Here is a 16117-nt window from a genome sequence, read left to right as displayed (position 1 = left end):
TCATGGCCCAATCCAACCTAAGGAGAATGTATGTTCTTCTGATGGTGCAGAGTCTGAAATGCAAAGTGAGACAGACGGGGCGGGAGCAGAGCAAGACTCCATTCGCTTACAGCTGGGCCCAATGGCGTGGTTGAGGGTGGTGCAGATGGCAAGTGGGAGACGATGAGGCAACAGAGCGTTTTGATCTCAGAGAAGACGAATTCAAGAAAAACAGGCTGATTGTTGCAGTGAGCTGGATCATATCGCTCAACACCAGGTATTTTGAATAAGATGTAACGAGGGATTCAGGTACATTATCTGGAAGAGAGAAGAAACAGAAGTCACTGAAACTCTCCTTGTTAGTTTTCTTTCCACTGAAGTCCCTGATAAGATCACGATCATGACAATAATAACACACACAATAATAATAATAAAAGACATTTTGTGATTCTGACCTGGTGCTTTCCTGAAGGTGAATCAGTGCAGTTGATGTGGAAGTGATGCGGTCAGACCAAGAGCCAGAAGGAACACACATTCTGGCCACACCAGGCCCTGAGAGAGGTCCTTTGATGAACTCGTCATACATTAAAGTTGTAAGAGGAGGAATTCACAGACGATGTGAGGATCCTTCAACCTCGTTACAGGGGAACATTTAACATATTTCTAGGTGGTGTTCATTTATCTGTAATTCAAGCTTTAACACGTTCTTCTCTGGGACCAGAAACCAAAGGAACACCTCTGACTGTAGCTGTCTGTGCTATCATGCACAGACCTCTTGCTCTCCAATCTGAAACCAATATTCACCTGACAGACGCAACAGTGGCAGAGCAGCTTAAAAACACTGGTACAGATACGGGAATAAAAAACACACAATTAGTGATGGGATGTGATTTGCATTCAAACATTTTAGTGGAAGCAGAAATGACAGTGTGCTTATTGAAAGTGATGCAGCATGATATGATAGTAAGTGGGCAGAACCATTATAATGAAGGCAGGGATCCTAGATGTTACGCTGACAGATGGAAGCCATCGTGTGAAGAGAAGGACTGATTTGAAACTTGCGCTTTGTACAGCAGAGCGCTGAATTGCCCTTTTGTTTGATCATGAAACCATTCAAACCCATTACTGAATATCCATCCCACACACACCTACACTTGTAATATGTCTGGAAGGGCTCCTTCAAAACTGACAAAAATATGGTGTAAATCAAATGACACATGCTTGATGTAGAGACAAAAGTTTATATTGCTGCAGAACAAATCTCTGTTGTTAGATATTATCTGCACATGGTTTAAAAGGGTGGTTCTGAGCATTATGGTGGCAATTTGATAATAAGATACTGCCTGATACAGTGATAACAGAACCACTGCCTCCACCTCTCACAAAGGTGCACTTCCTGTAAAGTCCTTCACTGTGAGATTAAAACCTCTTTTTCAAGAGTCACTCCGTCGGAGAGAGCAGCATAAACAAAATTCATTATCTAGTCGGTTATGGCAATCAACGTCATGGGACTAAAATCCAGCCATGACGTGACAACATGTAAACAGTTTCAATTATTTGCCTTAACAATTTGTGCGAGAATGTAGACGGGGCTCATGCCTCACTTTTGAAATTCATACTTCACTAAATGATCCGTTTCTGAACTTTTCTAGATGTTTATGAAATATCATCTAGGAGAAAAAGTTATTTCAAACCTTTTGTAGTGTGGTAGTTGTGTATTGTGAATAATATGGAGAGTCATCCGGTGTTGTTCTCACACACACACACAGGCAGGGTGAGCAGCAGAGGAGGATTTGACAGGAGAAATAACCAGCACAGAAGGCAGACGCACAGAGAGAGAGGGCACCAGAGCAGCATGCAGAGAACTCTGCTGAACTCTGATTACCACTGACTTTGTCAAACCCTCAAACATACAGCATCAAAGGTTGAATCTGTGGTGGTGGTGTTATAAAGAGCAGACACTTTCAAACCAGTCGAGATAAAAACGGGTTCTGACAATAATAACCGAGCACTTCTTAAACCTGCAAGTCAAGGTTCACTCATTAAATCATGCTTCTCTTCTTATCATTCATGTGAGTTTCATCGACTCCGTGTCAACATCTGTCGCAGGAAAGAAAAGAACGACAAAGACATAAACCACAAGAATAAAAACAACACACAAACAGTATGTAAAATGAAAAAGACACATCTGCAACAACAAAAACTATCTTAGTTCTGGCCCCGGGTGATGAAACATCAGCGCTGGGTGGCGTGGTGGCTACAGGTGTCATCTCCAGTAGTGTGTACTGACCTGAGACCAACAGCACCAACACAGGCTCACACTCTATATACATACGCTGTCAGTGGCAACTGGTCTGCTGTCGATCAAATCTACCGAAGGAGCAAGCCAAGACCTTCAGTCCCAGTGATTCAATTAGAGAGAGAGAGAGAGAGAGAGAGAGAGAGAGATAGAGAGAGAGGAGAGAGAGAGAGAGAGGAGAGAGAGAGAGAGAGAGAGAGAGAGAGAGAGAGAGATAGATAGGAGAGAGATAGAGAGATAGAGAGAGATAGAGAGATAGAGCAGAGAGATAGATAGTGATGTCTATTTAGTAAAACTATGGTCCTGTTTACAATCATCGTATATATAAAGCACATTGGTTTCTCTGTTGCTAAAATACCAAGAGCACATAAATGCCAAAGTCTCAACACTTCAAGAAGCCTACAAACAAATGGGATGACGTCACAGTGGTTGACACTTTTTGGCTTGTTGTTTATTACTTTTATTGTGATAAAATACTTTTACACTAGGTTTTAATGGTACATATCACAATGAGTGGACGGATGTGAAGGCGTAAGAACTGCGAGCCTGTAATTCTCGAAGTTGTAAAATCATCCACTTGCACTCCGATTCTTACTGCAGGCTTCAATTGCAAATCAGATACTTCAGATACTCCCGGAGTCGCTTTGTCTCGTACGCCGTGAGGATGATTGGGACTGATGGACCGGGGCAGAATCTGGACTGAGATATGGCAGCAAAAGAGGCAGCCGGGTGGTAGTTCTTAGAAAATCGTTGCTGGAGAAGCCTGTTTTGGCAGTGGCTCTACGACGTGGCCATACACAACAAAGACCTGAACCCGTGAGGAGGATTGTACTTTCTGGCCTTCTAGCACTGTTATTGCTTTTAGCAGTGAACATACCTGGAAGAGGTAAACGATGATGAACCAAACTATGACCAGATAAATAATATAAGTGGTATCACTTTTCTTGAGTAGAGGTGTGGGGATTTGAGATGGTTCCCTGAGGCAGAAACACCTGGAGTGGAAGAAAGGGTCCAGTGCCCCAGGCCAAGGTGATGAAAAAGATCAGGAAGAACTGAGCCAACATGCTGGTCACTAGATTAAAAATCCAATCAGTAACAAAGTCTCTCCTGACGGTGTGATCTGCACGTGATGGCGAGGAGGCAGATATGCACGTAGGGACTCATCGCCGCCATGCAGCACAGGTTCAGAGGGTGTTTTCAGTGGTGAACAGTGAGCAATTAGATGTAGTGCAGCAGACGGAGAACAGCTTCAGTAGATGTGTGAAGCTGATATCTAACAGGTGATGGTCAGCCATATTTGATCATGTTGACGCACTGCGAATGGTAGGGCGATGTAGCTTATGGATTTGCAGAAGATCTCGAAGGAATAAAATAAATGTATTAGAGCTGCAGATGATTCACTTATCGATTTCGTTGCTTGCTACCTATGAAAGGATTACATCACACCCGGTGTTTGCAGAAGGGTGAATGAGACCCGCATTGATGAAGTTGATGGAGATGTGAGAACCACAACAAGCACGCTTCGGCCAGCTTGCGTGAAGGAGTCTTGCATCGATGACCACACGGTCACGCTTGAGGATGACGAAGTTCATCTTCTGACGCCTGAAGATCTGATGACAGATACATTATGTTATAATATCGCAGTTGTTGATAAGTGCTGTACATTCTGAAAACAAGATTAATTATATGTTTTAATAAGCAACATAAGTTTCTCCGCAAACTTAAATCAGCATTGGTCGTATATCCTGTTAGAGAATCATATTGCGACAGTGAGTCAGGATCCACATGATATTTAAACAACAGCTATGAACACTATTTAATTTCATTCTAGTAATTATTCATTCAAGTTCTACGAAGCGTATTGTATTCATTTGAAATAAAAAAGTTTTTCTGAGATAACTATCTCGGAAAAACAGGGAAAAAAATTAATTAGGAAAACAAAAGCTTTTTACATGCTTATTCTGCGCGGTATGCCTCAGAGAAGACGCGACTGTTGGGTGAATCTGTAACTCTCACAAAGCGAAAGCGATGCTTTCGCACTTCGAGCTAAGCACGCTCTTTATGTTGTTTGGGGAAGTCAAATAAACTGGAACATCAGCTGAAAGTCTCGAGCATTTTCGGGATATGCTGTAGATAGATAAATAGATGTTTTTATTTGTCCATAATTCAATATTACAGTAAATACCATTAGTGGCTTTATTATGTGGAAGATTGATGTGTAAAGGCTCCCAGATAAGCAGGGCGTTGGTTGTGACCTCTTAGTTTTGAAAGGCCCTAATGGAGGAGGGTTGTGGTCCAGGAGAAGTTCTGAAGGGTGAAGGAAAGGAACTGGGTGTGATTCTGGAGGCTCAGACAGAATAACAGAACAACACGCCGCATCAGGCCGCTTGGGTTCTGGTGTTATTTTCACAGAAGCCGAGAGCTCCGACGGTCGGAAGATTGCTGCATGTCATGGCGTTGAGACGTCGCTAAACACCAGATCATCTAAGAGCAGCAGCCAGGTTTAACGAGGTCCCGTGCGAACGTGTGCAGCAAATACATGGCGCGCGAAGTCACCAAAACACCAGATCAGCGGCGCATTCATTGCGCATATTAGCGCCATGACGTATAAAGCGTCTTAGTATATTATGAACTTCAATTTTCAAAATAAAAGCACAAAAAAGCGCTCTGTTTTCTAATTAATTTTTTTTCCCGTTTTCCGAGCAGGTTATCTCAGAAAACAGAACTTTTTTTCGGCGAATGCATTACGCCTGCAGGGTTTCACAATGAAACTTCAATTTTAGTTATTTTTATATGAACACAATTATTTTTCTTTTTTGGTTATGCTGTGTTTAGAAAATGTTATCTTAAACATGCAAATAATCATTAATGAGATCATTTAAATATTGCAAACAGAAATCAGCCTATTGATAAAGGAGTTTGTTCAAAATTCTTATTTATGTAATCTATTCTTGTTTTCTGAGTCAGCTGGGTCCTATTAGTGGATATTTTGTGCATCTTTTGACTGTTCACCAACATAAAATACAGCTAACAGGTCATATAACATCTATATTTCCATTACTATTGTAAGCAGAATAAAATACTTCTATAAATAAGACTGGGAATATATGAACAAACATCTCATTAAGACATATATAAATATATATATATATAGATGATATGATTGTACAACAAATATCTAAATGTCTAAATGTTGGGGATTTGTCTGAAAGAAACATGGAAGCAAAAATAAGCTAAACTTTTAAAAATTCATCATAGTATAAAAACCACACGGCCAGTAAGGAAGGCCTCACCTTTAAACTACCAATCATCTAAAGAAACTGAGCCTTCTGTAAATTGTGTTGAGAATCCACTTTTTCAACAGCAGTTGGCATGGTTTCTTCACTCATAGATCAGGGCATCAGCCTGAAAGATGACTTGATGGAATTCATTTAAATATTACAGCATAATAATATTTGCAGTAATGAACTAAATTGAACATTAAGTGTACTCATGAAATAATTTTCACTGTGTTCCCTTTTGTCTTTTACGCTTTTGCCTTTAAAACAAGATGATTAAGAATTAATTTATTATAAAATATAAACAAGCTTAAAACAGCATCTGCACAACATTGTGCCAGTCATTTTGTTTTTTCAAAATAGTTAATATCTGAGGTTTGAGGAGTCTGAGGGAGACTCGGTCGTGATCAGGACTAAATAAACAATATCTCTGCGTAGGAAAGATTCCACGTTAAACCAGTAAATGAAACACACCAGTAAACCACAAAGCAGCCTGTGTGAGCACTGGGTCTTCAGAAACAGACACGCACAGGACAGCTTCACAGTTGCCAGAGGAACAGGAAAATAAGTAATGGCCATATATTATTGTTTCACACTCAAACACATCAACTTCCAGCCAAAACACAGAGCACAGTGAAACAGAGCTCACTCTAGCCGCTGCAGAACATCACCAACACTGGTGCTGCAGAGATACCTGGAGTGTTATATGTTGTGTGGTCAGCACCACCATCTTAGTGTGGTGTGTGTGTGTGTGTGTGTGTGTGTGTGTGTGTGTGACAGGTGAATCATGTGCCATGCATGCTCAATATGTTTGTGTATTTGTGTATTAATGGGTGTGGCAATCAAAGGGTTCTAGAAGAATCAAATGAAAGCATTGGGACTGGTCCTGAGTAAATAGGGATTAGAGTTACAGTTTATTGTTAGTGGTGGCAAATTGGGGCCACACACTCACTCTTGTAACTGTCTCTCTCGCTGGCCTTCCTTTTCTCTCTCTGCCCAGGCATTTCGAGCAGTGACTGTGCCTGAGGGCCGCTGACTCCCCACACACAGGTCTACTTCCCCACTTCATGTGTCAGGTCCTATAAGATGTGACACTGGGTTTTTGTATGTTTTCATGGTCAGTATGCTCTACACTCACCTTCGCACTTGCAAAACAGCGACAGCGCATCGTTCCACAGGACGCACTTTTCATGATTCACCGATGCAGAACTCCCGGCGCAATCACTTCTTGTGTTTTCATCGCTCGTCCGCCGGGCAGATTCAACTACTGAGCCTGTAGCGTTATCTACATTCATGTCACATCTACATCCACGTATAAACTTTTGGATAATGAACATATGTCTGTAATATCGACGGCGACAGTCCAGAATGTTTCAGGAGTCAGCTTCATCTGCTGAGACGTTTGTTCTGAAAAGGTCAAAACTCCACCAATACTTAACAACAACAGTGCGTTTAACGATGCCACTTCAGGTTCTTCCTAATACTGTTTCTTAGAAAAATCAAAACCTTTTGGTTCCTCTCTGCTCCACCTCAACCTCTCTCCCTGGTGGCATTTTATTGCATTTTCCAGTAACCATGAGCCACAACAATCTATCATTGGTAACAACCTCCGGTGGATCTGCTTGAGATGCAACCTTCTGTGTGTTCAGGAAGTCGCACAGGACGTAGAGCCTCTTCTCATCAGGAGCTCGTTAGCTCACGGGGGAAGGTCACACACACTGGGGCAGCTCAGCCAAGCAACAATACACACATACACACACACACACACACACACACACACATTTCACACACACACACACACACACCACACACACCAACACCAAAGGATTTATTATGCCTTCTGAGAGCTTCATCATCAACACAGTTGGAGTTGTTTAGATTCCCAGGATTATTAGGATGATCATTTACCTAAAGGCTTTTGTAATATAATAAATGATAAACCAGTTGCTCAGTGAGAGGAGCTGATCAAGGACATTAACGATAGGCTCCTGGAAACAATGTCATCCCAGTAATGCTTCGGGTCACATCAGATGGAAATCTGCACGGAGGCTGAGGACGCTGTTGCTTCTCACCGCCTGACTTCCGCTGCAAACACAAATCACAGACACTTTAGATAGGTCACAAGCTTCAGTGTGATGATTCAAAAGTTGTTTCATCATTTCAGACTTCCTCACGGCTGTAAGTATTTAAGATCTTGGAAACATTTACAGCTAATTTACATTCTAAAATTATCCTTATAAATATTTTTACAAACCAACATGTCTCTTCATGTCTCATAGTCCGTGGAGAACATGTGTTTAAGGTCATCACAAAATCTATCGCTCTGTGTCTGGGCAGGAAGTGATCCCCAGCACTTGAGCTGCTTCAACACCAGGATCCAGAGTGAACTGCTTGTCCTCAAAGAGTTTCATCTACTAACATGACTATTCCACCTTTGTGAATATGAAGTCAACTTAAGCCACTGGGGACTCCTCTGAGAAACCAGGTTTTTAACATCGGTAACTTACAGTTCATCACTATCATCATCAATACCACTATCATCATCATCATCACTATCAATATCACTGTGAGTGCGCAATCTGGTGGTGTTGCTCCAGTGAAATCACTGATACGTTTAAAACAGTAATAATTCGACTGTTGATCTTATTTAGAATATAAGAATATCCGTGTTATGGCAAGTTTATATGAGTTATGCTACCAGAATAAAGACAATTCATATTTGTTTGCGCAGCAGCAACACAATACGTCTCACTTGCTTACGCTTCAACTCAGGTTTGCGTGTCAATATCGGTTTGTGTAATCAAGGTCTGCTGATGTCACAAAATGCTGTGAAAGCAAGTCCAAATAGGGTTAAACTGATAGAATATCGTAATTGCAGATCGAGTGACAGAAGACAGAAAACACTATCACCATATTAAGTCTGAGTTTCACTTTATCTGTTAAAGTGACTGTGAAAATGATGCTTACTTAAGTTGGGTGTCTTGATTCGACTAATGCCCTCTACTCCTACAACATCAGACTATTGGTCCCATGAACGTGTCGGCGCTTGCCCAAGGAGCCGGAGTTAACCAACAACCCCAGGTTCATGGATGACAGGCCTCAGTCTCCCGGTGAGGGAGTTTTCACTGTCTTGAACTACATTGGAAGCAGGGTGTGTGTGTAGGTGTTTGATACAGACAAAGTATTCTCATACCGAGAGCCGGCAAAGGCGGAAATATCATAAGGCCCTTGCAAGGTAGGAACTTATAAACCTCTGGGGGAAAATCGCCGCAAAGATTTCACTTTTTAATGTCTTCGTGCTTTATTACAATGATTCACCAGAAAATATAATAAAGTAAAGTTAGTTGAAAATATACAAAAACAGCACAGGTGTTCAAATATAGAGGAGAATAAATTTCAGAATGTCTTTTTTGTTATATTAACATTGTAAGAGTTAGAAAATCGTAAATTACTTGTCATATGAATGAATTAGTAAATAAATGGCATACGCCCAATAATCGACTGATTTAATCTACTGCCCCACAAACATGTGGGAGACTGTTGTTGGATGAAATGTGGTAAAGTGCAGAGCAAGAAAAGAATGATAAGCATATTGGTGAGGTTAGCTATTTTATTCAGAGTCAAATATCAGATTCTGATAATATGAACAGCTCAATCACCACTCGCATCCATGCCTCAGGAAATTTATAGTCTTCCCTTTGTTTAATAGACTTCTCTCACCATTGGAGCCCAACAGGATTTAAAAGATTTTCACCTGGAAAACTAAAAACCATGACGCATGAAATGGGAGTGGTAACAACATTTCATTTTACAACTCCTGCCTCTCCTTCTTTTAATTACTTGTTCCAATGTTGTAAAAAAATGGCAAGTATAAATAGGGAACTAACAGAAACAGATGGATGGTTCGTGACTGTTGAAAACTGTCGTCTATGGTTTTTTTTCTGTTTATACTATTATCTACATCGGATCACTGTCAAAAGATACCAACACGCCCCTGGTCCTGTTTATATCTGATGATGTACGATTAGATGTCTGGAGATATCTCTGATTATTAAGACATATGGAAACTGTAGGTACAATATGCATTTAATCATTTCATGCAACTTTTCTACCTGAAAGCAGCAGCGAGAAAGTGAGTCTGATGTGCGAGGTAAACCACAGAAAGCTCTCCTTCTCTCCCTGAACGTCTGCCTTCTGTGACTTCTGCTGAGGGGGTCTCATCTCCGGTGAGAAGAACCGGATCGAGAGTCACCCAACTGTCACAACCAGCTGCAGGTGAGAGTGAATGAACTGAGATCAGTCTGCAACACTCTGGGTTATTAAAAACCAGAGTTTATCTCTAATGATTCAGTTATGGAAACTGTTAAAACAGAAGAGTTCTGAACAGCTTGGTGGATTTGTTACAGGCTTTACATGCTCTTCAGGGCTAGGAAGTAGAGGATCAGTGGGTAATATTTTGTTCGTGCGAGTGGGACACGTCAATGCTCGAACACAGAGCCAAAACAGGAGTCATCACTACACAGGGCTGCAGGGGGCGCCAGCACAATAAAAGCTGCAGCAGTGTTGCTTGATATTCATCTATATTTATGCACAAACGTTTATTTTAAATCGTAGATTATTGTCGCTGTTGTCTTTAAAGGCAATAAGGCACAATGATTTATTTTTACATCTATACCGGTAGCAAGAATCCTAATCATTAAGCCATGTCAGATAAATTGTCAAATCATCAACGCGCAGATCAGCAGATCTACCGGAGAAGGTCTCCCAAGGCTTCGCGTGAAAGAATTGATGGGTCCGGCCGATCAGAAGTGGGATTTATTCTGCCTAAATGACCTCCAGACATGCGCCCTTCCTCCTCTCCTCACTCTGTCCTCTCTTCCTTTGTAAGGTCTCTGGTCACTTCCTGGTGAAGCGTTCCTCCAGCTGCCTCCAGACGAGCAGTCATCCCAGCCAGTGGCAGTTGATTATTAATAATAAAATACACACATGAGTATTATACATCAGACATTTCGTTACTTACAAATTAGACTTTATTGATTTTCTTGTGCTAGCAGAATATTCACACTCATCGATATTGAGTTTAAAAGAAACATCATCTAACTGGTTTATATGTGGATTCAGTTGGATACTCATATCAGTTGATGGAATTTCTTATATGTTGGTAAAGTGGCCACATTTATTCATGTGTTTCCCTCTCTCTTTCTGAATGACCACCACCAAGCGCTCTATGTCCTGCTCCTTTTCCTCTTTCACACATCATTCACCCATGGCAGCTGCCGGGACAACAGGCACTGCTTTTCAACAAATCAAATGAGAAGATTCTTGTTTCATACACATAAACCTCAGTTTTACTCTAACATCAGAGCATATATTTACTCCAAGATGTTCTAAAGGATATGTTTCGCAGTGAGCTGCTCCAGGTTGCCTATGGTCGCCTGCTGGGAACTCCACCAGACTCTCTAGTGCACACGGTCTCACCCCCATCTCCCCTGACTCTCCTCTGCACACACACGCCACAGTACCATCATCCACATGGACGACATGTCACCGCATGTTCACTGCCTGAGTTTCACTCCTCGTGATACCACGTTAGTCATCAACTATTTGACTTCTCTGCTCACATCTGTCTCGGTTGCAGTGATTGGTCACTTATCAGGAAATACTGCTGCAGTTTAAACATGGGTGTTTCAGGAAATCATGATTAGCCTGAATGTTCCTGGACCAATTGAAACTGAAATACTTGAAACAAAGAAACGTCTGAATTGCTCTCTCTTGTTTATATGAATAAGGTTCATCTATGAAGATATAGGTTATCTCCCAACTGTCATGCTGCACCATTGCTGGTGGATGAGCCTGAAACAAACAAGATATTAATCACCTCTGCTGCATTATCTCTTCTCTTCTTCTGGGAAATGGTCACTGTTTGAATGTTTTAAAAGAGTTTAAGCATAAGCCATAAAATACAGTATGAAAGGAGCTGATCCATTCAGAGACTTTACAACTAAGACGCACAAAATTTAATGTCAAAAAGAAAATGTCCTCACACAACTCTTATCACAAAGAAATGTACTGAGACTTGATACTTGACAGCTTAACCCACAACTTTACTCACAGATACAACCAAGTATACAGCGGCTTGAATAGTAGAATTTGAAATTAAGTAAAACATTAAAAATAAATCTTCTGAATTGACATCGCATAAAATAAAAACTTTGATATTGGCAAACAGATAATAAATGTGTGGTGTTGTGTGTTGTGTTTGTCGTGGGGCTCCTGTACATTGTCAACATGCAGCGTCCTCAGTGGAGGATTGTACCTGGACAGACGTTCAGCTTGAGGTTCTCAGCGATGGTGCTGATGGCCGTGAAGTCGGTGGTGTAATAGAAATGTTTCTCCACGGGTTCGGACGCGATTTCACGAAGCTCGTCCTCTACAGCTTTTCCCACGCCCACAGCGTACATGGTGATGCCTGCGTACGTGCACACAAAGACCGTTCATCTGCAGCAACTCATCAACTGACAGAACCAGAGAACAGACCGTGGATCTGCGTTGACCCTCTCACCGCTCGAGTCTTACCGGCTTCTTTGGGCATCTTGGCGAACTCAGTGATGTCGTCCTGGGAGCGTCCGTCTGTGAAGACCAGTCCGATGCGGGGGATGTTGCGGCTGGCGGGACGAGCGCCCTCGGCCTCGGAGAAACTGTTCTCCAGCATGTGTTTCAGGGCCAGACCCGTCATCGTACCTTTCTCCATGTACTCAACCTACACAGCCACAGAAATGAGTGGACAGGGTTTTGTTAGTATCAACCCACCGTGACGTCACCCGTTGGTTTGTGAGCCGCCATTTTCAAGAGTTTGGCATTTTGTCCAGCGCCATCTTGGTTTTTTGAAACCTGAAGTAACCATATTTGGGGGGAGCAGGGGGCGGAGCTCCACGTCCACACTGGCTCCTCCTTCTGGACCTGCAGTCTACAGGTCTATGACTCTAACTGAAGTCAGGGACGTCATGAGCAGGTGGTTCTCTTTGTATTTTCCTGTTGGCGGCTCGTGAAATAAAATGTAGTGTGGACTGAGAGTTGGGTTAAAACTTTTATTTGAACTGTGTAATGATAATTCAAATGATCACACTGTCTTTACGTCGCTCCAGAATGAACGGCTGGTTCTCAGGATGCTTTTTAATACTTTCTCCACACGGAGTCTGACATGAAAACATTAAAGATAACAAACACAGGTTTACCTTCATGACTGCAGCTTTGATCTCATCAGCAGAGTGGTACATGTTGAGAGGAAACTCTGTCCTGACCCGGCTGGAGTACTGGACCAGACCCACTCTGGTGCCGTGAGTGGACACGTCCAGGGAGTCAACAACCTGAGACACAGCCGGAGGAGGAGGAGGAGGAGGTGAGGGATATTCACCTGACACACACACACACACTTTCCTGCAGGGAGTGGCTGGTGGTGCTTCAGTGGGCTAATTTCAGTCAACAGAAGGAGACACTGGAAACGGAGACAGAGGTAACTTCTGTGTTGCACCTCTGGAGACAGAACTTGGTGAATACAGGGTTGAAGTTTGTTGCTGAACTCTCAGGTTACATCCACTTCCTGTCAGTAACAGTTCCACCTCTTCGTCGCTCCAACAAAAGAAAGTGTGTAATACACAATGATGTCATTATACTGTACCTTGTTGAAGGCTTTTTTCCTGTTTTGCTGGAGAAAGAAACAAGGACAGAGTCCACGTCTTAAATTGTGTGTTCAAGGGAAATTGTAGATGTGCATGATTTCATACACTTAATTGATAAGGATGGGTAACAAGGGAAGTCAGGGACTTCAGAACCCAGAAAGTCCAAATGGTGGGCTTTATGGTTGCAAGAGTGAGGAAGGGAAAGTGTGACATTTTTCTTCCAATATGGTCCAGAGACTTTGCTTTTCCTCATAATTCTTTGTCGAAAAAATTAAACTTTTAAGAGAGAAACTCCTCGAGAAAGAGGAAGAATCAAAAAGCAACAAAAAAAAAAGAACAAAAAATAAATAAATAAATAAATCAAGGTCGCAATGTGGAAAGACAGAAGATAATAAGAAAGTGTCTTGAAATGTGGGAAAAAGAGGCAGAGTGTAGGGACAGAAAACAAACATTTAAACAGATGGCTAAGGTTGATAAGAAGGAAACTGAGAAAGTTGAAAAGAAATCATATAGATCTCTGTATTCTCCATTACAGGGTGTGGCAGTCCTCCCCTCGACGCCTGCCTTCCTCCTCACCTACGACAAAACCCTCCTCCATATGATGTGCAGAGACCAGACTCCACCAATCAACGATCAGGCCCATCTCAGACTCCACCCACCGCTCTCCCAGTCAATGGAGACGGGGCAGCGGGAGGACTGAATGATGACGCCACCTCCTCCTCATCTTTAGGCCCCACTGACTTTGCAAAGATATGTCCGCACTGTGGGGGAGACCTCCGTCTGACTTCACCAGACTGGGATGATGCGGTTAATGCAGCATACGTCAACGCTCTCAACACACTCCTCAACGCCCTGAGGACCGCCTTCCCCAATAAAATTGACATGTCCAAAATAACGGGGTGCAAACAACAACCAGGCGAAACCGTAGGAGATTTCCTCACACGTCTGACCGTCCTGTTTAATCAACACAGAGGCATCCCCATACCTGACACCCTTGGCAACGAGCCAGGGGCTTATGAAACACATCTGAAACAGGCCTTCCTGAATGGTCTGCTCCCCCCACTACGGGCAGACGCAGGCCACACCTGCATTGGGCTTGAGAATGCTCGCTTGACCGAGGTCAGATGTCATTCTGAACATGCTGAACATCAACACAAAGAAACCAAAGACAAAACTCAGCAGAAAAAGAATCAACAACTCCAGAAAGCACAGCTAACCATGATGCAGGCTGTGTCTGCCCTGTCAAGGCCACGCAGACAAGATAACGCTGATAGCAGAGCCAACTTCACTGAACCAGGAAGAGAGGGGCGTGGACGTGGCCGTGGGCGAGGCTTCTCTGTACACTGGGCAAGGGACTGCCCCCAGCAGCGAGAGGAGGGGGAGACAAGAACTTTCACTGCCGACTGAACTACAGAAAGTGAGGAGGGGGCAGACGGGGGGGAGACGACCAATCTACCCGCCGAGGATCAGAGAAAGGGAAGTGAAACACACGCACATACATGCCAAAGCAATGAAGAAATCGCTTGCTAAACTAACCGCACACACACACACACCAGAGCAAACACAACTTTGTGGTTCTTATGTTAAGTACAATAGTGATGCTTTTAAGAAAATGCCTCAACTCGAACTGTGTGTTAACGGTCACAAACTTAATTTCATGGTCGACTCTGGTGCAGGTTATTCTGTGGTTAGGATGTCAGATTTGCCCACATCTCCTGAGATGAGTGGTCGCTTTATATTCTCTCAAGGTGCCAGCGGTGCCACTGTAAAAGAAAATTTCACAAAACCTCTCAAATGCGCCGCTCGGTTTGACAAACATCCCATAAGGTTTGAACATGATTTTCTGTTGTCTCCCTGTTGCCCAATTAATCTATTAGAAAGAGATTTGATGATGGTGTTAGGCCTCAATTTAGTATCCTCCCTGATGGAGTGACGGTTACGCACAATTCTTCTTCACAATGTCACAAACCACACAGAGTAGCTGCTTGTATATCAGTGGCAACTTCCTATAAATGCCTCCACTGATCTGCTCTCCAGGTCAGGTTCTCTTATCACTCCTTTTCAGATTTTATGCACACTGATTCATTGCACTGCACTTCACATGTGACAGACACAGCAGATCACGTTTATGAATCTCTGTTTTTGCCTTTTCCTGATGATTCTCTGAAAGTGTCCAATATTTTTTGGTCTGGTTCCAGAAGTGCAGCTTCCGTCTCACTCACTGACCAGCAGATGGCACTGTTTCGCGTCTCGAATTCCAGCCCTCCATCTCGCTCTCCAAGTCCCATGATGACCAGTGGCAAGACTTAGGCCCATTTGTCAGATCATGCCAGGCTGCCGTTGATTGGCAACCCACAACCACGCCTGATGTAATGTATTCACCCAGTCTGAGTGCATTTGATCTAAAAATGTCTCAACCTTCTGTTCTCCAGCCACACGCTCATTTGTTGTGACTGAAAATCACCTTCATTCTTATGCAATGTTGTCCAGCCCTCTGATGTTTTCCTTTACTTTCAGATCTGCCTGAAACACTGTGGGCAAAGGACAAATATAATGTAGGCCTCATCAGAAACTGTGATCCAGTCAAAATCACTCCAAAATCGGATTATAGGCCATGTAAACAACAATATCCACTCAGACAGGAAGCAGTGGAGGATACGTCCTTTTTGAATCCTTTTGCAGGCTGGTGTAATTGTCCCCTGCCTGATTCACCAGTCCGCACTCCACTGTTCCCAGTTAAGAAGATCCGAGACAAAGGTCAACCTACTGAGTGGCGGTTTGTGCAGGATCTGAAGGCTGTGAATGATGCCTCAGCAAACTAGTTTGTTCAACAAACTGTGACATTTCTGGGTCATGTCGTCACCAAAGATGGCAAATCCCTG

The 16117-nt window shown here is 42.8% G+C and overlaps 1 protein-coding gene and 1 pseudogene across 1 annotated transcript; both read right to left on the bottom strand.

Annotated features, from left to right (window-relative positions):
- Window positions 1-2668: 2668 nt before the first annotated feature.
- Window positions 2669-3573, bottom strand: LOC118105101 (annotated as a pseudogene).
- Window positions 3574-11030: 7457 nt separating this feature from the next.
- Window positions 11031-13170, bottom strand: LOC118102842 (matrilin-4). The gene is made up of 4 exons (XM_047339377.1): window positions 12792-13170; window positions 12133-12316; window positions 11873-12025; window positions 11031-11056 (listed from the first exon to the last, which is right to left on the bottom strand). Exons 1-4 carry the CDS (start codon window positions 12831-12833, stop codon window positions 11031-11033), a joined length of 405 nt encoding a protein of 134 aa, XP_047195333.1. The 5' UTR covers window positions 12834-13170.
- Window positions 13171-16117: the final 2947 nt, after the last annotated feature.

Source organism: Hippoglossus stenolepis, chromosome 3 (assembly GCF_022539355.2).
Source record: "Hippoglossus stenolepis isolate QCI-W04-F060 chromosome 3, HSTE1.2, whole genome shotgun sequence".
Classification (NCBI taxonomy): domain Eukaryota; kingdom Metazoa; phylum Chordata; class Actinopteri; order Pleuronectiformes; family Pleuronectidae; genus Hippoglossus; species Hippoglossus stenolepis.
Note: the sequence above shows the minus strand (reverse complement) of the source record. Positions and strands in the feature narration are given on the sequence as shown.

Bases quoted from the DNA above. Each gene is read 5' to 3' on its own strand.
- LOC118102842 (XM_047339377.1), bottom strand. From the start codon at position 12,833: ATGTACCACTCTGCTGATGAGATCAAAGCTGCAGTCATGAAG. The intron at 12,317-12,791 runs GTAAACCTGTGT...GTGGCTGTGTAG, and splicing joins TCAAAGCTGCAGTCATGAAG to GTTGAGTACATGGAGAAAGG. The intron at 12,026-12,132 runs GTAAGACTCGAG...GCACGTACGCAG, and splicing joins CAAGATGCCCAAAGAAGCCG to GCATCACCATGTACGCTGTG.